This window comes from Haliotis asinina, chromosome 8, assembly GCF_037392515.1.
Source record: "Haliotis asinina isolate JCU_RB_2024 chromosome 8, JCU_Hal_asi_v2, whole genome shotgun sequence".
NCBI classification, from domain to species: Eukaryota; Metazoa; Mollusca; class Gastropoda; order Lepetellida; family Haliotidae; genus Haliotis; species Haliotis asinina.
In genome coordinates, this window is record NC_090287.1 from 43,442,447 (window position 1) to 43,465,952 (window position 23,506).

At 39.4% G+C, this 23,506-nt stretch overlaps 1 protein-coding gene across 3 annotated transcripts in view; it reads right to left on the reverse strand.

Moving 5' to 3' along the window:
* The window catches only part of LOC137294598 (exonuclease 1-like), an 86,774-nt gene that overhangs the window by 3,059 nt on the left and 60,209 nt on the right, over positions 1 to 23,506 (reverse strand). For 2 of the 3 annotated variants that reach the window (XM_067825649.1, XM_067825652.1), the window contains exons 9-11: positions 18,343 to 18,496; positions 12,043 to 12,325; positions 7,883 to 8,270 (exon numbers count right to left, since the gene is read on the reverse strand). In XM_067825649.1, the coding sequence (XP_067681750.1) occupies positions 7,883 to 8,270; positions 12,043 to 12,325; positions 18,343 to 18,496 (825 nt within the window). The remainder of the gene's footprint in view (positions 1 to 7,882; positions 8,271 to 12,042; positions 12,326 to 18,342; positions 18,497 to 23,506) is intronic. The other variant, XM_067825651.1, reaches the window with a different exon arrangement.

Below are 23,506 nucleotides of genomic sequence, written 5' to 3' on the forward strand. Positions count from 1 at the left end.
GTTGATATATTCAGGACACTATTTCAATGGTAAAACCCTTAAAGGTCTCATGCAACATGAAACACAACTTTGCAGATTCTGATACCTTTCTGTATGTACTTACCGAAACAAATCATCAAAAATGCCAATTCAGCCTATAAAGTTGAGAAAAATAAGGCAACAGAAAAAAGCCTGCGATATCCGAGTTCAAACAATTCACTAATTTCCCCCCAGTGCTGGGGGAAAAAGTGGTTCAACAGGTATGCTGCACTGTGCTCATAACGCGCCGTGGATAGGTTCACGGAGCTTGAAACAGTATGCCTGCCCGCAGTATGAGGTTGTGAGCAGTAGTTTAATCTTGGTTGTGTACACAAACAAGTAAATAATCTACTTGTTACTTAAGAAAAAAAAAATGTTGACTTTCATGAGCAGACTCTGTCACAGCAAAAACTCAGTGACTGGTTTATTGATGCCTATATGTCTGACTGCCTGTCTTCTAATGACAATATGCAATGCACGACTTCAATCACTGACCACATATAATTTGAAATTAACACCTGTCGGCTTAAACAAAGAGCCAGCTAAGCGTACAAAATGAACCAGTGGCCAATGAGAAGGCTTTGTGCACACCAACCAGCTCTGACTGGGTTTGGTATTGTGGCTGCTTTGTTTTGAGGGAGGTAAACCCAAGTACAATATATAGCACTTTCGATTTGCGATTATATGCTTATAATTCCATAATATATATTTTTTTCGTAATCAGCAATGCATTTTATATATCATGAATAAGTGATAACTGTGCTTTAATTATGTTTGATTTTTTGGCTTTAAATTTAATGTTTTGTTTGAAGCGTGGTGAATTCTGCCATAGCAGTTGAGACCTTTAATACAATTAATGGAAATTATCAATTACTTTTAGTAATTTCATTACATTTGAAGGTGTGGCTGTTACTCTGTTAATAACGATGCAAAATAAGTCAAAATACATCTGCACAAACAGCAGAATATAGGAATCAAAGAACCGACTTACATATAATATTGAAAAGGGCCATCCAAATTGCTATTAAATGCTTTCTCATGTGGTACATTGACATCTCCCCTTATAAATTGTGAAACTACATTGGGGAACTTTGCATTGGAATAGTTTGGTTCATCGTAAACAAAATATAGTGTTCGTATCCACAGCTAATTCTTTCCATGCGATTTGAGTTACATTGAACTAATTTAGCAAAGTGAAGTTATGCCTCTTTATCTTTACATGCACATAACCTCTCTGTCGACATTTGACATCATGAAGGAAATCCATTTTTGACATTTATTGTGGGTAATTTTTTATGTTGAGCGTGTAACGTTATACATAAGCACAAAATTAATTTCATATAAACTCATGTCGTTCAGATGCCAAGTTGTATTTTCTTTGCTCACACTTTACATAAAGATGCCAAATTATAAAAAATTGTATTGGTACATCATAAAAAGCAGAGAAATCTTCTGGTTTTTTTAAATGCATATTTGGGGACAGCATTTAGCAGTGTCTATTTCTCAGGCCACTTTTATTTATACCAACAGATAGGAAATTTAATGTTCTACATATCTGTACAATGTTATAGCAGTACGCAGATTCAGGACCACACAAAGGCAATTCTTGTGCTACATTCACTTTTCAAACCTTATGAAAAAAAGCCTGAAAAATACCCCAAACTCAGGTATCAAGCATATCTCTATCAATGGTCTAAATAGTTGGCCTCAAAAATGAAAAGGAGTCATTCTCAAAAGTATCCAAATGGACCAGGAAAATCATCCACTCCTGTCCAAGTGTCAGTGAAGTTGGAACACAGACTGTCAGTTGCCACATGATTATCTCAAATGTTTACATCAGTTATCACAACTGCAAACAGGTCTCTTTGCCAAACAAGTCACCACTGTTTATGAGGTTATCACGATCACCCATTTTTTTAACTGAGATTTTGTACTGGCCAGATATTGTCATCTTTAACCCATTTATGCACATCATCCCTACTTCAAAAATGTAATTTTCTTAATAAATTCGATATTTTATACTTATCCTGATTCATGCTTAATTGCTTACTCTCCTCTTCCTGGCGAAGGTCGTGGAACACCTGAAATCCTTTGAAGTTACCTTCTAAGAGAAGCGGACGTAAAATCACACTCACCCAAGTATTACCTCCCTTTTCCTGCGCATGTGGTCAGCTGACCGCCATGATACTTCACTCTCTCCTTTAATCACCCCACACGAGAATGAGTGTCTGTGAAGGCTTTCGCCATGAGTCAGGATAAGTATAAAATATCAATTTCATTCAGAAAATTACATATTTTTCCTTATCCTGACTCATGATTAATTGCTTACAGAATCTGTCGGAAACAGCAGTGGGTCGGGCCACACTGGATTCTGCTGTCAGTTGTAAATTACTTCCAATAATTATCCGCCCCTATCTTGTAACGGCGATAATTCAGTCTTATTTCTTCTCACATTCACTGTAGATTTTGGGGGGGGAAGTCACATCCCGTCGACAAAAAGGGTTCTGTTGACTGGTACGTGGTGACACTAATATAGCTAGTGTCTTGATAGCTTCTGATGCAACTAAATATCACGATATAACAATCGAAACTAGTTGTGACCTTTCTTCGTGTTAATTATCTTCATAATGAATGCAAGGTCGTAATCACTTATGTTAGTCTGTTCAAGATGTGTGCATAGACTTTCCACCAAAATACTCCAGAGAGAGTCTGGCTTCCATAAGTCACATGATAAATTAGGTGAGTTAAGTCAGCGTTGTCGGGGAACTGTTAGTTGCTGAGCAATGACAAGTGGTCCAAACTGATGAATGGCGTGGCCTCCGTGGCTATGTGTCGCAAATAATGGTTGGCGAATACTGTATTTGACTTCCAAAAACAGCCTTCCATAACAGCAGATAGCGAGCAATTACCATGTAGCGCTAGAGCTCTGTCTTCATCTGGGTTAAAGGCTCGTGGAGGGTCCTTCTGCTTTATATGCTCTAAGTATAACAGCTCTGATCCACACTGAGACAGTGTTGCGGGATACTTACGTAAGTGTCACAGTAGATATAGGGATAAACAGGCGCTTGAAACGTTGCCTTCTAGTCTTGGTACTTGCGATCTTCAATGCCTTCAATGCTCTGACAAGACATAATGATAAATCTTGAGTATTATAAGGTCTAGGGATTGAACATAGTGCCGGTATGTGGAATTGTCTATCTGGTTGACCTGGCAGTTGATTTTCCGAAATAAAATCCCACCGTAGACCCAGATGAGCTGTTGACTTGCATCAAAGCTTGTGTGGTTGAAGTCTAGAGCATGAATTTCTGACATTTTTGCAGCTGTAGCCAAGGCAAGTAAAAAACAGTGTCTTCTGAGTTAGCAGTTCAAATGAGGTCCAATCAAACGGCTCGTACGCATCATGTGTGAGATGTTGGAGTGAGATGTTTAGATCCCATGCTGGAGCTCTAAATTTACGCTGTTGATCTTGCAACTTGACGGAGCGTAGCAAGGCAAGTAACTCGGGTACTTCAGTCAGCTTGGTCCCCTTTTCCATGGTGACAACTGAGGTGAGAGTTGCCAAGTATGTAAATAATGTAGAGCCTTTCAGACCTCTGGAATGTCATAGGTGACATACATATTCTGCTATCTGGGGATATGTTGCCTTCATCGCCATGAACCCTTTCTTCATGGCGTATGTCTCAAATCGCTTCCACTTGTCATCATAAAAGGTGCGAGTGGATTTCCGTAAGGCTAAGGTAACTGCTTTCACTTCTCTCTCTGTATTTTACATCTCTACATAGAGATGATTGTTGAATGCCAACTGTTACATATAAGTTCCTGCACAAACATTTGACTGGCGAGTTCCCCATAGCGGGTGTGGTTTTAAGTTGTCTAGCATCGTAAACTGGTCAAGATGTGAAACCGTGACTCAGGGACCACTGTCATAAATGTAGTAGTAGACGTCTTCGTCTGGTCATATCCTGAGGTGACGCGAGCAGATCGAGTAGACATTATCACTGACATAGCGATAACGGAGAGAGTAGAACTTGTTCTAATCATCGACTTGAACTTCAACCCACCGATCCTGGGACAGCGATGTATCTCAACGTAGTGATGAATCAAATCCTGAGGAGTTAGATTCTCAAGTCATTTGAGCAGAGTTAGTAACCTGATAGTGAAGTCCAACTGTTGACTGAGTTGACTTTCTCCATGATGAGCTTGAAGATGCGTCATTCTTCATCTTCAGATAATCAACGCTGAATGTGTTGACATTCCAAGAAAGTCTATTTATAGCTATCTGGCTGTCCGATCAGAAACTGCCATTCATTGCTGCAAGCCTCCTGAGAGGCAACATTGAGTCTGCTGTAGAAGATCTCTATGCCATCTGAACAATCAAATGACGCTGTAGACTGCTAATCTAGTGTGTAAATGACATCTTTCCATTGTTGAATGACTGTAAGTCAAATGTAGACAACTTCCTAACACTGGAAAAATAACATTCTGTGCAGGGCGTTGTCCGTCAAGGACCAATCAGACTGCAGATGTAACGTCACTGGCTTTCTTTACAGGAGGTTGTCTGTCAGGGACCAATCAGATTGTAGATGTGACGTCGCCCGTGTAGCAGATAACTGATCATCGTGAAATCTTGTTCAAACGGTGATACCCTTGCTAGCATTTAGGCTTGTCCGAAACCATAAATGAGTAAAGGGCACGAAAAAAACTTCCGCCGCTTGAAGCTGATGTAGACAAATTGTCTTCCACGTAGATGTGTCGAAATTTTTTCACCAAAGATAATACTGTAACCTCTTGTGATTGGAGGTGTAGTATGCAGTGGAATGTTGCAGTCATCTCGAAGAATCTTCATGACATATTCTTCGTTGAGAATTCCCCCTTCTTCCAAGACATTCACCAACTGGAGGCGGTTATATGGTAACGGCTGAGGTGGAAACTACAGTCGTTTCGACCCTGATCTTTAGCATTTATTTCCTCCACTGCCCCTAGATGACACCTTCCTGACATCTGAGAGCGTTTATTTCCTCCATAGGGGCGACGAAATGAAGAAGACGATTTCTCCCCTCTATCGTTGAATTTCTTGTCCCTCACTCTTAGAACCCTGGAAAACTTGGACTTGTAACGATGATTTGTCTGTTCAAGGACAGAAGTCAAATGGTTGATGGATTCTATCATCATAACTTCCCTTGAATCTTGAGTAACCGATCTTGCTACCCCTTCAATCATTCCTTCTAATACCATAGGTGCAGACCATGGGGCTTGATACAATGGTTTTGTGAAGTTCTCACTCCATGAGGTGGCGGACAGGAGCCCCTGTCTACGAAGTAGATTAATTCTCGCAGTGGTAGAAGCTAAATGTCCAGACTTAAACTGCTGATCCTTCCTCTTGTGTAACAAGTGCCGACAGGATCATCCTCTCTTCCTCATTTACTGAATTGCTAAACTTAGCGATGAGAGTCTTGTTGATGGCTCTAGATCGAGCTTATCCCTTTATAGCCTTCGTTGACCTTAGGCGCTCTGATGAATGGTTCCATATTTTGAAGAGGGAAACGACAGCACATGTTGCTGTTGAAACTTGGTTGCTGTCTTCAACGCTGTAGACAAAGTCTCAGGTATCGTAGATACAGGAGGTATCAATGGAAATGTTATTATATGAATGTCGTCATTCTTCATCTTGTACACGTTGAGGTCGTTGGTATCCTTAGATGGGGGAAGCCAGGTTTAAACCATCTCTGATCCATGATGTGATTTCTGAATCCGAAAGTAAGACTTCCTCTCCTCCGGTGACAATTCACATTGATGTCTTACTTCATTCTTCCTAGAGAAAGACGAATTCATAGATCGCCGACGATCCCGACTTTGCGAGTCTAAGTCTGAAGGGGAGGATGACTGCACACAACGTCTTCTAAGAATAGGGGAGACTGAAGGAGACATGACGAGTCCATCCACAAGTGCACTCAAGTCCATCCACAAGAACGTGACATCACTCATCCGAGTATAACTACTCTGTTATACTCGGGTGCTTCTCTGTGCTGCAATCTGCTGATTGGGACCTGGATCTTCTGGAGTGCGTGCATGCATGCACCTCCTCTTCATCCTCAGACGTGAGTGCCGGTCTAGATGAATGCTCTTGCTGATACACAGTCAACGAGTGCAGTTGTCTTCCTCTTCCAATCTTTATTCCATGAGGTTCCTCATGTGTGTTGTGACTTGTTGCATGAAAGATGCCTGCGTCAAATGCGGCGTGTGCATTGACAACTGTGTTGAAGACTTGTCTACGATGCCCGTTAATGCAGTTGACGACTGCAATGTCTGTTGTAGATGAGATGTGTTCTGAGGTGTTGAAGATGCTGTCGGCATCGATCTAGTGGCCGTATCATTAACAGAGACTTAGTAAAAAAATTGACGTTCTTCTATGGGGACTGTCTTGACCCCAAATGACTTCTTTATCAGCGAGGGATGATTCTGCTATGATCTTGCAGATGATGACTTCATCTTCTTAATTTCCTTAGTCTGAGACGGTCCTGTCTCAACGGATAATCTCTTCTGAGTCTTGGGAGGGGACTCGCCTGACAATGGACACAACCTTGAAGATACGGCTGGCATCTCAGCATCAACAATTAAACGGTTACCTGACTTTATCTCATTAGATTTAGACATGGCTAATGTGAGCCGATGTTGCTTGTCTCTAGCACATCTGTGAACAGACCTTAAATATAATAAAAATTCTGCTTCAGACAATTTTAATGCAAAATATACACGTATGACTAAGTCTCAGTTGATGAAATATGTGTTAGAAATAGACGCAATAATTACAAAATTGTGTAATAATAATAATAATAATAAACATATACAAGCCAAAAACCATATACAGCACAAACTTAGTTAGGAAATCAAAAGAATGAAAGACTTATTGCCGTGTCCGGGACCACAGGTGCCTCAGCCGCTCTTGTCGGGCGATAGGGTGAGAGTGAAGTAGCATGGCGGTCAGCTGACCATATGCGCGGGAAAAGGAAGGTAATACTTGGGTGAGTGTGATTTTACGTCCACTTCTTTTAGAAGGAAACTTCAAGGGATTTCAGGTGTTCCACTACCTTCGCCAGGAAGAGGAGAGTAAGCAATTAAGCATGAGTCGGGATAAGGAAAAATAAGCATTTCTCTCCTATTGTTGCATATATATTTGTGAATGAAAGTGAGTAAATTGTTTTGTGGTTGACTTGTAGAGTTAAGTTCTTTAAGCATGTCCACTTCCAGTTACAAGGCAGGCCCCTTCCCAATTTGGCAAAATGTGACGTACAATGATTTTTTCATTTTCCCCTATTTTTAACTATGTAAGGCTATTAGAATGTGTTTGAAACTTTCATTGTTCAAACAGAAAAATAAAATGAAAATGGTTTGCATATTTTCCAAACTCAATTTTCCACTGAAGTAACTTCCCCAAAATGGGACAATATGCCTTTTCTATATCGGTCCCACAAGAAACCAAAACATGCCAGAAAATGAATATCTTTCCCCAAACATTATTTACATTACACATAAGAATGATGTGCAGAAACGGTTCAGAAGATGGTAAACTGGTTTGATTTTGGCAAGACACTATAGTTGGTTGACATCATGGAAATAACAGATTGCAAGAGTTTCAGATCTCTAGAAGGCAAAATTAGTGACATAAAGATACAAGAGGAACAATAATGTTAGTTCAGATCAGCTAAAAGGTATACCACTGTATTATTGCTAAAAAATAGAGTAAAAGGAAACTGACTCACTGAAAGGAAAAAAGGCATCAAGGGGCACATAAAATTTGTGTCCCATTTATGTCATGAATATGCCAAGAACACATTTTCCTCCATGTATACAAATAATGTATTACCTGTGCATTTCTGGGTGTAGGTGTACATGGTTCAGGTCTGTTTAACAATGAAGAAGAGGTCAGTGTTTTGGCATTCTCACAGAGATCCTCATTTGCTTTCTTAAGATGAATGTCTTGTTTTTGCAAAGCTCCTGATAGCAAACACTCTTCTTGTTTACCACACGGATTGGTGCCACTGAACTTTGACCAGCTAAATACAGAGAGAGAAATGTTTGTTGATGAAACATGAGATTCTGTTGTGTAACGTTCCACTACGCTATCCGACTGCCTGCTGCCAGCTGGTAGACATGACTCGAAGACTTCACTATTTAGTGTCTGTGAATCAGAACATCTCTCAGGTCGATGATTTTTTAAACTTCTTTGCTCTTTTCCATTGCAAGAAAAATACCTGAAAGAAGTAAATGAAACATTGACACTTCTTGTTGCAAAAAACAAATATGACTGAACCTAAAAAAAGAGCTAGATGAGTTTCTGAAATCATGTCAAAACAGAAATCACACTTCACTACCATGTACATTCATTCAAAATCATAAATTAGAACAAACATTACATATATCATAGATGCACATACAAATATGCAAGTTTGAATACAGACCTTGACCTTTCACAACTTTTTACACAAACCTGTTTAGTACTCACAATACCAGAGGGGTATATATGTCCCTCATATTCAACCCCTCCTTACAAGTAAAATTCAATTAAAAATATATCACACAAATACATTTCACTTTTGAATTCTACGGGTAAATTCATTGGTTCTTGATATCATCTGCTATCATCCTAAGTAATGTAAAATTGCTGAAAATGACCTTTCAAAATTGGGCACAGCAGAAATATGGCCATTTTTAACATCCTATGAAAGAAGGTGGATTCAATTTCAAAAATAGCACATTAGTGTTCACTGATGTACATTTTTTTAAAAAGCCCCCAAAAGACAGAATTGGTTGCAATACTATGGCTCTGACTTAATGTGGATTGGAGGCCTTTGGCAGATCCAGTCATGCTGTCTGTACAGGCTCTCACTACAATCAGTGTACTGAGTGATATAGGGATGAACAGTCTCCTGACCTTCCTTCACAGCAGTTCTCTTCAGATACATTTTCAAAGCTGTGACCAGACATAAGGATAAGTTCTGAGTATATTCTGCCCCAAATATGGATGATAACCTAGGGATATGGAACTGTCTATAAGACTGCACTGGGAGTTGGCTCTTCACAATGAAGTCCTCGATTAACTGCCGTTTTAACACCCACATAAAATCTAGTTGGGCAGCAGTGAAATTACTGATTTTTATGTTGTTCCATTACACACATTCCCTGTTAGGATATCAGTGAATGTGTGAAATATGTGGTTGTAGCTTAATGCACACTGATCCAGAGCCATTCCCCAGGAGTAGTTGTTGCTTTTGTTAATTTTTTTCCCCCCAGCAACTACCCGTCAATGGTATGTTGAATGACTATGTATAAGTCCCATGCTGGTACCTTAACTTCTGCTGGCCTTCTAATATAAACTATCTCAGCTGGGAGATGAGTTCTAGCGATAAAGTTACTGCCAAATACATAGCCTGCGTTAAACTTTTGAGGTGTCTGGAAGCGCTCAGATGAGTAGCCTTGGTTGCTGAGAATCCATTCCATGAAACAAATTGGCTAGTCCTATCAGATCAGGCATCTGTGTTCTTGACAGTGAGTTGGATGCTACCAAAATCAAGTCTCAGCTTTTTCATTTTAGCAATCTTTTGTAAGTTCCTTGGAAGATGTACAGGCATAGGCATGAAGACCTTCCCATGACATTGCTAGGGCATCATGGCTCCAGGCTAATGAATCTGGAACCAGTGAGATGAAGGTTGTTATACAACTGTTGAATCTCATTGCCAACAAGTCAATGTGAGGATAGCCATGGTTTGGATCGTCAGTCGGAACAATTCTAAAAGTAACATCTGTTCTGTTTCTTTGGTCTGGACAGCGCATCTGATAGCACACTGGTGGCTCCTGGAATATGTCTTGCCTTTATTCTTAGATTTAGACTGTCCACCAACTCTTAGAGTCAAAGTGAGTTCTTGCAAAGATGCTGATCTTGATGTGCCTTGCAGGTTCATGCAGAAGACCACTGCTGTATTATCTGTGAGTAATCATCAAGAACTTGTTAGTGAGTATGTGGGACCAGCGAGTTACGGTTCTTATGACATCCTCAAACTCTAGTTGGCCACAAAAGTTGTGGCTGCCTGAAGTTTGTGACTGAGTGAAGGTCTGGGCCTCCACATCAGTGTCTTCTGAACCATCTGTGTTGAAGGCTACATTCTGTGAAGGTCTGGGCCTGTGCGCTGAGTCATCTCCATTGAAGGCTACATCTGTGTGAAGGTCTGCAGTTGAATGAAGGTCTGGGCCTGCGTGCTGGTTGTCTTCTGAGCCATCTGCAGTGAAGGTGGCTTTCATGGAAACTGGAGGACTCTCAGTGATGAATAGATTGTCTGCTTCATATGAAGAAATCTTCTGAGAGGTCTGAACATAGGCCTCAGCCTCCACCAAGGGAACTCTACAGCAGACTGACAGGAATCCATGTTGATATTAGATTATTAAGTGAGAGCATACTGTCCTCAGGTGACTCTAAAGGAACTAACGCACATTCTGCCATGTGCTTGATTGCTTTGTCTCTTGGTAAACAGCCTGGGACCTTGTTCTTGAGGTTTTCAGACCTTTTTGTCCATCTTTTTTCTTAGTAAGGACACTAAATAACAAGTAAATTCTGACTCCCAAAATTGACAGAAAAGCTACATCTTGAAAATAAATTGTAACCACAAATATGACAAAAAGAACATATATGCTGAGGATCATGAGCAGACATTCTGCATTTTCACATAGAGCATGCTTTTATATGCACACACTACTCTGACAAAGTAAGAAAAAATTAATTAACTGAATTAACTACACTTCTCTTTTGAAAAAATAACACATAGTTATGATGTACAAAGGATATGAATTGAATACACAAGCATCCATTTTGATGGATGTGTTGAAATAATAGAGTGGTAGCTTGTATAAGGAAGAGAGGAATCCAGCCAACCATCCAGGAGGAGAAAATTGGAGAGCAGTCATGTGGGATGCTGGTGCACAGATAAGGGAGAGACGCATTTGGGATGAGCTATTTTGAAACTGTTCTTGGGAACATAGGACAGAGGTTTCCACTCTTCCTCTGGAGAAAGGGGAGATAAGTAATAAATACAGGTTAAGAAAAAGGAAAAATAGTCATTTTATGTTGTAGAAAGAGCTTCATATTCTGACAGACAACCAGAGTTATTTTATACAATTAATGGAAATTACATGTTACCTATCAACATACTATTTTCTTTCTCTATGTTGCAAATAGGAGAAAAATCATGATGTAAATCAAAATGGTCAAGGTATAGCTAGCAATCTCTTATTGCTGCAACAAAAAAGATACACACAAGAACAAAATGGGAATCTTAGAACTAATTTACATATTAGACAGGGGTGGATCTATTTCACTACTAAGTGCTTTTTTGTGTTGTATGATTTTAACACTACTTGTATTTTGTGATACTACAGCTACCTAAACATATCTGGTGAGAATGTGAAGTTTTGCACTGGAATACCGCAATATGAACTAAACCGCCTTCACATCATGAACAAACTGATAAGCAGAATCTATATCTCTAACCACTTGAGTATTTGGATTTGAATTTATATCTTAGGATAGGAAATATAATGTTTTATGTTTTATGCTAAAACCAAAGGTAGAAGTTACTGGTGCATGAGCTAATTTCTCGCACAACATTCACTGTTCCAACCTCATAAAATGTTTCAGAAACAATACCTTCACAACCAGGGGGTAAAGCAGGGCCTATCATTGAGATGTTTAATGATAAATGCAGGGACTGGTTTAGAGAATGAATGAACAACCAACCTTTTATTTCTTGCATACATAGTTCATGACAAGAACCAAAAGAATTCCTAGAGATCATTTTGAAGAAGCCTATAGATAAATTATCTCCAATGTCAATAATCTTTGCATTGTAATCAATAGGCCATGTGGTGGTCAAATCCTTAAAGAACTCATGTAGCTTAATAATCAGCATACTGCTGTTATATTCATATCATGAAGCATAGTTAACAGTTATACATGAAGTTAATATCTTATTATACCTGCTACAAACTCTATTTCTTTGTTTATTTACATCCAGGTTGGACTTGCAGGGTAATGTCTGCACAGCAAATGCGTTCCTCTTGAAAGAAGCAGACTTGTTTTCTCTGGCTCTATCCTTCAAGGGAGATTTCGATGCAGTAACAACAATAGAAGTACTACTTTCAACAGCTTCTTGGGCCATTTGTCTCACTTCTTCAACTCTACATTTCTTCTCATTTGGTCCATTGTCATCATACATGAAAGCCAACTCCTTGTCAGACTTGACGTCCATGCTTTCCATCACTGAAAATATAGGTAACAAGACTCATGTGACTCCAAATATTTGTCAACGCTGTATACATCCAAGTCCTATGCACCAAACCCTCTGATAAAAAGCCACTGGATGTGTCAATAAAGGTTGCATTGAGCACAAAAAATGGCGTAAAATGAAGAATATGTGAAATGTCCTGATTTTGCTTATTAATAATTAACAAGTGTTTGCCACTAACATGGTAAAGAAGAATGAAATATTTATAACATATTCGTTACTCTTTACTTTTTGCTCACACAAGATGCATGAAATCACTGGTGTTTGGATAATCACCCAATGTAGGCTGTCAACAAAATTGAGGACACTGGTTGCAATGTTTTATGGAATATTGCGTTAAGTTCGAAAAGTGGACAAAGTGTTGTGGTCATATTGAAAATAAGATCAAGGTCACCCAAATCAGCTGGTGTTTGCACAATCCCCTGATGTAGACTCACCAAATGTAGGCTGTCACCAAATTTGAAGACATCATATAGAATAGTTCATGAGATATGTTAGAGTGTGAAAAGTGTTCAAAGTGTCATAGTGACCTTGAAAATATGCTCAAGGTCACCGAAACTGACTGGTGTCTGCATAATCCCTCAGGGATGCCAAACTTGAATTAAAAGAAAGAGGAGTCATGCCTTACTAAAAGCAACTTCTGAACCCTGAAGGGTGAGCGCAAGAGGGGGCTGTGCTCATTTTGACGGTAGGGGTCTGGGCGAGCCTCACTTATGAAAATCGTTAGATTTAGCCTGAAATATGCAATTTCTGGACATATTTAACCAGATAATACTTAACTCAAATAAACATATTTCAATGGCTACTGAATAGAATTCTTTCATAGACAAATCAGAGTGTGGATTTTGTAACTGAAAATCAGAGTTACTCCTCCAAAACTGGAGTGGTTGACATCACTGATCCCCCATTGTAGGTTGCGACCAAATTTGAAGATATTGGGTACAATAGTTCATGAGATAATGCATTAACAAGAATCTGAAAAGTGGCCCAAGTGTCATGGAGACCATGAAATTAAGCTCAAGGTCACCAAAACTGACTGATGTCTGCATATTCCCCCAATGTAGGCTGTCACCACATTTGAAGATATTGGATACAATAGTTCATGAGATATTGCATTAAAGATCACATATACTCTAGTAGGGTACAAACACAAAATCACTTGCTGACATCGCTATAAATGAAACCCCGCCATTAAAACTACTCATTTCAACCTTTAATTAACTTAAATCGAACTTTTTATCAACAGTGCACAATTCTCAGTCGCAAACGAAATTTCAACCAATCAGAGCGGAGCGTCTCCGTGACGTAATTGTAGGTATAGAAATGAGGGTCTGTGCAGTATTCATCTACATTTCAGGGGTTAAACTATTTCGTTTACAGGTGTGTACAAACCTGAAATCGTGAAAGCTGTTGAGAAAAATGAAAGCTATATGTTCTCGCAATCTACTATCATTTAGTTTTGTCTCCTGCTTTGCCTAGTTTTCGAGTTACAACCCTTGTTTTCATAGACGATTCTGTCAAAATCACTTGGTGTCGCTAGGTTGTATTCTGTGTTAGGTGGTATAAACCAACATGTTATTTGTCATCATTCACTTGATGCTCAGTTAATGAATTTATAACAGGTATAATTAGTGGTAACGCCACTTAGATTACCTGACAGAGGCCCCCATTTGGCATTTCTTGTGTCTGGATCAATCAAGGGATTAACATGCTGATTGATCAATTAGTTCTATGTGGATTTAAATTGGGGATTTGTCAAAAGGTAGTGTTTATGTATGTACATTTACTAATCTATACTGAATACACTCTGTCTTATCTGTGTCTATGTAAAAACAACACCCTTCTTTCAAAGGATTAACAGCCAATACATTGATTGATTGCTCATTATTGGCTAATTAAATAACAAGTGTCTACATACTGGTGAGTGAACGTTACAAACCAAGTAAATTTAGCAAGTGAAGAACTTATCGCGCAGTATTTTCACTTCGACACCGACCTCGCTTAGGTCATGTTACAGGTTGTGTCATGCAAACTCCTTTTGATAATGATTCAAATACATATTTAGGTAGTTTTGATTTTCTAACTTGATGAAAACAAACCATAATCTCATTAATTCAAATGGCTTTGACTTCACGATTTTCAAAAATGGCAGTGCCCTATCTTGGGATGAATGCCATTTAAAGGTCACATGCAACCAAAAAATCAAGCATAATTAAAACACATTTTTCACTTATTCATGACATATAATATACATTGCTGCTTTTAAAAAAACAAATAAACAAAATTATAAGCGTACAATCGCGATTCAAAAGTGCAATATTTTGTACTTGGGCTTACTTCCCCAGAAACGAAGCCCTCGGGAGACCGAACCCAGTCATAGCGGGTGGATATGCACTCAAGTGTAACGACGGCTTCCAATTGGTTGTTTCATTTGCTGATATGCTGAGGGTTCATTGTGTGTACAGAAAGATGATCTGTTTGATGGGCATGTTAGAAGTATAGCCAGTCACCAGAAAGTAAGATTCTTTATGGATAACAACTTCTTTTTGTGTACTTGATGCGTCGTTTCAGTATCATATACACCAAAAGAAGTCATTATCCATGAAGAATGTATAAAGAGATGTTGGGTTTGGAAAATACATGTTCTCTGAATTTTCGGTCGATCCAATCAAAAATTATCTCAGCAGAGATGGTGAACTGGAAACTGTCGTTCGTCCAAGTACAAAGCAGGACTTGAAGCTGACAAGAGTTTGCACCAGTTTCCGTCAGATCCAGTCATCCGAAAAAAATAAATGTAGTTTCTTTGCAACCCACAGACATAAAAACATGTCATGTGTATCACACGTGCCTAGTTACATAATGTGGCTGACACGGGACTCGGGTGCACGAGTCATAAATCATCTTATTTTCTTTATGTCGTATACTCTGATAGGTGTTAAGTTCAAATTGCACGTGGTCAATGATTGAAGTTGTGTATTGCATGTTGTCTTAGCAGACGGGCAGGCAGACATATAGGCGTGAATAATCCAGACACTGAGCTTTCTCTGTGACAGAGACTGCTTACCACAATCAACAAGTTTTTTTACGTAACGAGTACATTATTTACTTGTTTATGTACACAACCAACATTAGACTACTGCTCACAACCTCAGACGCTGGGCATGCATACTGTTTCAAGCTCCGCGAACCTATTCACTGCGCATGCGTTATGGACGCAGCGCAGCGCAGCACAGCTATTGAAACTCTGATTTCGCGGGCTTTTTTTCATCACGATTTTTTCAACTTTATAGGTTGAATTCGCATTTTCTATGATTTGTTTCGGTAAGTGCATACCGAAAGGTACCAGAATCTGCAAAGTTGTGTTTTACGCTGCATGTGACCTTTAAGTTTGTTTTCACTGACTTACAAAATCAAAATTACTTTCTACTGGTAGTAAAATATGAATTTTATTGATGGACAATAGGATTTTGCATGACATTGCTTATAACATAACAATTTCACTCTTGGAAGCGGTCAATATAAGGGGTCAATATGATATTACTTATGATAATATTGTCAGTTCAACGACAACCTCGTTTCCGAGGAAGAAAGCGTTATATCCATGCAAAATCCTTTTGGTCAGTAATGTGTAGTAAGCTGTCTTGATTTTATAAACTCAATGAAACTTGAACTCCCTTTTCTATCCTGGAAGCGTGGTAGGGGGCGAACCATCCGTTTTAGCCTATACTACATTCTTCCACAAAGCTCACTTTGCACACACTAACAACCAATTTAAGCACAAACTATGGAGACTCCATCACCCGACCCCAAAGGACAATTGACGGCAGCACAACAATTCAGCTTTGGTGACGTCGAGAAATCATCAAAATGACGAGCTTTCTACACATTTTCTATACATTTAACTGAAAATCGTTCCTTGTCTGACATCACTGTAGGGCTCTGGCGAAAGAGTTATGTAACCTGTCTGCGGTTTCGTTTGCGGGCAAGAGAGGAGCAGACGGCTTTTCACAAACTTTTGAGCACTTGGTATTAATTAACTACAAGTTTTGTTTTAAAAAAAATGGTGTTCCGTTTATGACTAACCAGAAGTCTTTCATATGCAGTAAAAAAAAGAGTACCCCAAAATTGTGTTTAGTTGTTCTTTAACAAGAATCAGGACGTACTGATGTACGTACAGACACCGCTGAACACCATTGTCTTGTTATTCAAAGTGGAAGATCCCAGAAACCCAAAAGCATTGATATCACCTTAATTTACTTTAATCAGAAAATCATTTGCAAGAACTTACAAAAACAGACCTAACCCTTCACTAGTGAGTGAGTGAGTGAGTGAGTGAGTGAGTGAGTGAGTGAGTTTGGTTTTACGCCGCCTTTAGCAATATTCCAGCGATATCACGGCGGGGGACACCAGAAAAACCCTTCACTAAAACTTCAAACATCTTCAAAGGTCTGCACATACCACCAATCATTTCAAGAGTGAAAGTACTATTCCCTTCCGCTACACCCTATACCTAATATTATGATTTATCAAAATACATATACACTGTACTTTTCATCTATTTAGTTGAGGAAGCTATTTTAATCTAGAACTGAAAATCTTTTACAATAAATTATATAATTATATACTTATCCTCACGTCTTGCGCTCTCTATCCGTGTCTCTCTCTCTCTCACTCTCTCACACTAATTCGACCAAATGAGGGAAAACAAATTGCAAACAAAATCCCAGGCCTTCCTTGTCCATTAAGCCATGCTTTCTATGCTGTTCCCCTCATTGTAAAACCTCTGTATCGCTTAAGAGGCATGCAGCATGCTCCACTACCTGCTCACGTGGGCACCCTTCACTTAATCATCCTCATTCTTGGAGCAAAGTGGTAATCTGAATAGTTGGGAGGCTGGGCAGGCATCCATCGCGTGAGATTGGATAAGGATATAAATAGACAATTTATAGTTGAATTTGCACATTTTTACACTTACCCTACGTCACGTCTTGTACTTATTCCACAGTTGGACAATGGGGACAGATTACCATGGATCTTGACAATGCAGACAGTTGATGCCAAGTAACTCTAGACAACCATCCCAAAAATACTTAACTCCTGTGCTTGTGACCAGTTCTACAGAACCCCTTGGCATACTTGGAAATTTGAACATATGACCCTGTTGCATGGCAACTAGTTCACAATATCTCATCACTGACCCAAGAAAAACCTTGCCATGTTTCTTCCCTTCAAATTTCACAGTTAACATTCAATGCATCCTACATTTGAGATGCAGTAGCCAACGCTTTTAAGGTCTTTAAAGGAATGGGCTCAAACTCTTTCTTGTGCAGTGGCTCATAATCACTTGAGAAAAGGTGACAAAGGATGACAGAGAGGCCCAAAGCTGGAGGGCGGAATTTCCTTGACTGGCCAGCCAAACTAATGAGCTCTGAGGATAATTGATTTCTGAAGCGATGGAAACCTTGACACCAGTAGTCATAGTAGCCAAATAATAGTAGCCAGGTAATAGGGGCATAAATAAATGAATTCTAATAATTTCATCAGAGTGAACCACTATGCTTTTGAGTCATGGTGACATTCTACCGCAGAAGTAGTTATTTTAGTCTTTTTTCTTAATATAAAAGCACTTGTTTAATTTTAATGACACTTTAAACAAAAAAAATTCTCTTCTATCCTTATAGAGAAAGGTACGTGCACTTCTAGTTTAATGACCTTCAGGCACTCATATCTACCATATGTCAACAAAATATGATGGACTAATCTCTCTAAAAAATATCACTGGAGCTGAGGCTTGAGCAAACTAATTAGTTCCATTCTTTTGTTTTAAGGTGTCACTGAAAGTTGAGACATAAAGACAAACAGAGGAACAATTGGCCTGGCAAGCAAAATATTTTACCATAAAAAACCCACATAGATTCCTTTATAATATTCTTATGCATACTATCATGATGGCAAGGTCGGCACAAACACCCATACAGTACACTTTCTTTACCTTCCCTCTTCCTCTTGCAGTTTGTTTTCTTTATGACCAATTCATCTTTCCATGAATGGCCCTTTTTCTGATCAGTTGTTGCCTGGTTAACACAAGATGCAGTAGAATCTAATTGAACATTGTAACTCTCGTCCCAGATGTGGCACTTGCTTTGCTACAACAATAAAAACAAAACAGACAAACCTTCAATATGATACAGCATGAGAAATGTATATGTAGACAGCATTACATATGTCAGCATGGAATGGAAAAGAATGGAAAAAGAAGCGGGCGTGAAAAACAGTGCAGTATACATCTTCTACAAAGATGGCACTGCACTTTAGCGAACATTCTCCAAAATTAAGATTGTGATATTAGTATCGAGTAAACATCATAAACGTACGCAGTTTTGAAGTTCAAACCATGAGGAATGAGCAAAATTGATTTTGTGCTGAACTGTCAGCAAGCTGGCTTTTGCAGCAGATTATTTCCATAGTGACCAGCTGTGTCTGTGACAATCATCAAGGCTGTTATGACACGATTCACTTTGGGAAGGACCAGCTTCTTAAAGTTGTTTGAAAAGTGATCTGCCTCCGGAATGCTCATGCGAAAATAGTAATAGTGACAAAGGAAATAACACTTCCAAGCACCAGTGAGGAAATCAACTTAAGGTCAGATTCCAAAAAAAGGTTCAAGAATCTGTCTGCAACAAGGACATTTATTCTTATTTTCATGCATGTCTTTTGTGACCAGTGTTTAAATTCTGCCGAATGATAAAGTGAAACAAGCTGCCGACATTATTCACACCACTAAGCACAAAAATTCACTTGGAGATTTCACAGCAAAACATATTAAAACATATTTTGCCATCATACCATCAGCATGTGAAGAGTCCGACAAGGTCTAGACAAGAGTCATCAGAAGATGACATATCCCCCCGGCCCCCATACATTTGAAAGGACCAATCATATGATGGTTACTTGATATTTTCTTAGATTAAGTTTGAATCGTTTCATGGAAATCATGAAAACATAAATGCCATATATCTGTTAACAGCAAAAGATACCACTTCAAGATCAGTCTCATATCTGTCAAGATCTGTTGCAAGATATTACATGGTTTTCGAGTTGCGCTCAGGAAACAAAGTCCATCTCTCCCTTTCAAGACTAAGTCCGAATTGTTTTCATGGAGACCGGAAAAAATAAAAATGACACAAATCTGCAAATAGCAAAAAAGCACCACTTTGGGGTCTGCATCACATATTGGCATGAAGCACTCATCTCCTGCCCACACTTCCAGAGCTCCAACGGTGAAGCAGAAAGAGTAACACAGACAATCAAACAATTATGGCATCAAGCAGAAAATAAATACCTCGCTCTGCTAGATTACAGAACTACTCCATGTGAAGATGTCAGTCTCTCACCTGCCCAACTCTGTGTGGGAGTCAAAACATCCTCGCAACACACTGCCAACCTCCAAAGAACAACTGACACCTAAAACCTACAATGAGATAGAACGACACCAGCTCAACAAAGAAAAACTGAGACAGAAAGACTTACAACAGTCAGAAACATGTGAAAGAGCTAACTGAGCTCTCACCAGGTGATAGTGTCAGGCTCACCCTTCAAAGCACCTCCAAGAACTGGGTACCAGGAATAGTCAAGGACCACCAAGGAAGCCCTAGATCTTACATCGTCAAAACAGATGACGATGTATAACACAGAAACAGAGAGCACCTGAGAAAAGTCACATGAGCAGCAAACAACCAACTCATGCAGAATCAAGAGCCTCCTGACACCCAGCTGCTAACCAAGCACCAGCAGGCTCCCACACCTCCAGTCAACAGGATGAAATTAGGCAAAGGAGTAGAACCGCCAAAGAGTAAGGACTTGTAAATTTCAGTGGAAATGTGATGTGCGAAAGTTCGAGTTAGGTTGTGAATTTCACCCTGTTTAGTAGGTACATATACCCAGATACACTAAAAGACTTAAAATAGTAACAGGAATAGCTATAAAAAATTATTCAATATTACAGTGAATATCCAATTATTTTCATGGACTCTACACATCAACCTGGATAATAGTTAATAATAATAGGACAGTTAACAGCCTCACATTGATGCCAATGAAAAGTTTTGGAAACAGTTGTGGTCTATACCAGGCAACTATAACCTGGAGGCACCATGGGTCAGTGATTATAGCCATGTAATGCATGAGAAAGTAACTAGGTCGGTTTGTCCAAATCAGATACAGCTCCAGGGCCTGATGGCATTCAAAACCAGAATTGGAAACTGTTTCCTTGTGTCCAAACACCATTGCTCCGCTGTTTCAATTCTTTTGTGGAAACAGGTGATGTCCCTCCATGGTTCTGCAAAGGTCGTACAAAAAAGGAGACTTGACTGATTCCTCCAAACTTCTGCCCTATCATATGTTTGAATACACAATACAAAATATTTACAGGGTGTTCGAAAGACCTCATGTCATCTTACTGCTCTTCCAATGACATAATTTACAGATAGCAGAAGGAGGGATGTTGGAGGTGCAACAATCAACTTCTTGTAGAGAAAATGATTTTGGAAGAGGCTAAAATGTATCAACGCAACCGCTCCATGTGCTGGATTGACTTCGAAAAAGCATATGACTCTGTCCAACACAAATGGATTCTGAAGTCTCCTCAGTGTATTGACCTGAGTGACTACTTGATTTACTCATGTCTTTAACCCTAGTCTGATGGAGCTATAAATATTGTGATAGAATCAGTCAGTGGTAAAATATCTTAATGGGACGTTTGGTAATCTCTAATTTACCATTTTTCTGTCTTAAAATCAGGTTTAAGATTCAAAAACCATTTCCATTATAAAGTATTGGATGTGTTATTGCACATACCAAACTGGGGACTGATGGGGTCCGTGCAGACCCCGCTAACAAATCTTTGACCAGCATTCAGAATTGCTCAAGGCAATCAGATTCATTGAACCCTTTTAAGGTTTCTCTCACTTGTGGGCCTAGAACACGTTCTAAATGGACTATCAAAACGTACTGGAACTAATACAACGGGAACTTGGTCGCGATCAAACTGATGAAAGTGATGATGGATCTGATGAAGATTATCAACCATCTGTTGCATCTGAAAGCACAGATTCTGACTGTGACTCAGATTGAGAGTACTTCCAGCTCTGAGACTGATGTCTGAAGAGGAGCTCCTGACAGGTATTGCAGCCGTGATGGAACACAGTGGTTCAAGCACCCAATGCATTTAGCTTGAACGCCTCAGAAAAATATTATTCGCCAGCTGAATGGAAAGGTCACCAATGTCAATGGACATTTTCAAAATCCAATGGAAACCTTACGTTTGTATAACTGTCCTGGAATTGTTGACAGTATTGTCAAATGGACAAATCAGTTCACTGAATTTAAGCTTGGGACACAGTGGAAGCAAACAGATGGTATTGAAATCACACTGATTGGGATATGGATTATCGCTGGTATTACCCACAACAACAATCAGAGTACAGAGATGCTATGGAGCACAAAATATGGATTATCACCAGTACGGTCAACAATGTCCAGGGAGCAGTTTCAACACCTGATGACGTATCTCAGATTTGATGACAAAGCTGAACGATCCCAGAGACAAGAACATGATAAACTGGCTCCGATTTGTAAATTTGTACATTCAATGCCTGACTTCAACTTTTTATTCTCCAGGTGCGTATCTCACAGTAGATGAACAATTGGTGCCCTTTATGGGAAGATGCAGCTTCAAGCAATATATTCCATCAAAGCTAGACAAATATGGACTCAAAACATTTTGGATCGTTGATGCCAAAACATTCTACTCACTCAAGGCGTACCCATATATTGGAAAGGAGGCTGGCAGAATGCAAGTTGGTCTTGGGGAAAAGGTCGTCACGGATCTGGCATGACCTTATGCCCGTTCTGGAAGAAGTATTACGATGGACAACTATTTCACTTCTCTGAATCTGGCTCAGAACCTTCAGAAGGATCAGCTTACTCTTGTTGGAACAGTGCATTAAAACAGAACATTTGTTCTAGCTGAATTTCTACCAAGACGTGCACGAGAAGTGGAATCATCTATTTTCAGCTTTCAGGAAACTGCAACTATGGTGTCGTATGTACCAAAGAAGTCCAAAGCTGTTATTTTGCTCTCAACCATGCATAGCTCTCTTGATGTCATTGTCGACAAGAATCACAAGCCTGAAATGATTCTGTTTTACAATGAAACAAAAGGTGTTGTGGATTCCATAGACCAGCTTGCACACCGATATTGTGTCAATCGATAAAACAACAGATGGCCTGTTGTACATTTCATGAATATGGTTGACATAGCTGCCTATATCATCTGGCTGGGAAAGAATCCACTTTGGCAGAACAAACAGAGAGCAAGGCGCCGACATTTCCTTTTGGAACTGGGCGAGGCACTAACAGGAACAAACATTCAATGACAGATGGCATCAAACACCCAAGAGCAACTTCGATGTGACTTTGCAAATGCTGGGTACACAGCTGAAGTACGTACAACAAGCAGTGAAGCAAGTCCACCGACAAAGAAAAGACGTTGTCATTCTTGCCCCAGAAGCAGTGATAGGAAGGTGAAAGTATGCTGCACCAAGTGCATCAAACCAATATGTCCACAACATGGACGGTTTGTTAATCATGACTGCACTCAATAATAACTCACTGCTGGAAGTAACAACTTTTCGTTTCAGACATGGGCTAGAGTCAATAGTGAATGTTCACACTACTGAACAATGTTGTATTTCATTACATTTTTATTTCTCCTGATACATCATACATGATAATCATTCATGTTTTTTCTGTTCTAATTTAGTTTGCATAATGCAAAGTTAGTAACTGGGTGTTAACACTTGAAATTGAGTTTAATGCAACTCAAGTATCCTCAGTATAAGGCAGTGGAAGATCTGGTTCTTTCTGGTTTGGCGGGTCTTGTTGCCTGACACTTATCACAGGTTTGGGGGACCCTCAGCTTCAATGATGTTATCTGGTGAAACTGAAATTATTTATGGTTTAACATACTTACCACAAGCGCACCATACAATGCTCGATACACATCTTTCCGCTTTTTCCCTGCGTGGAACAAAATGTGTTCCAGTTCAACAGGGCAACTGAGACTATGAAAGAAAGAAATAGACACTGATCTGTCA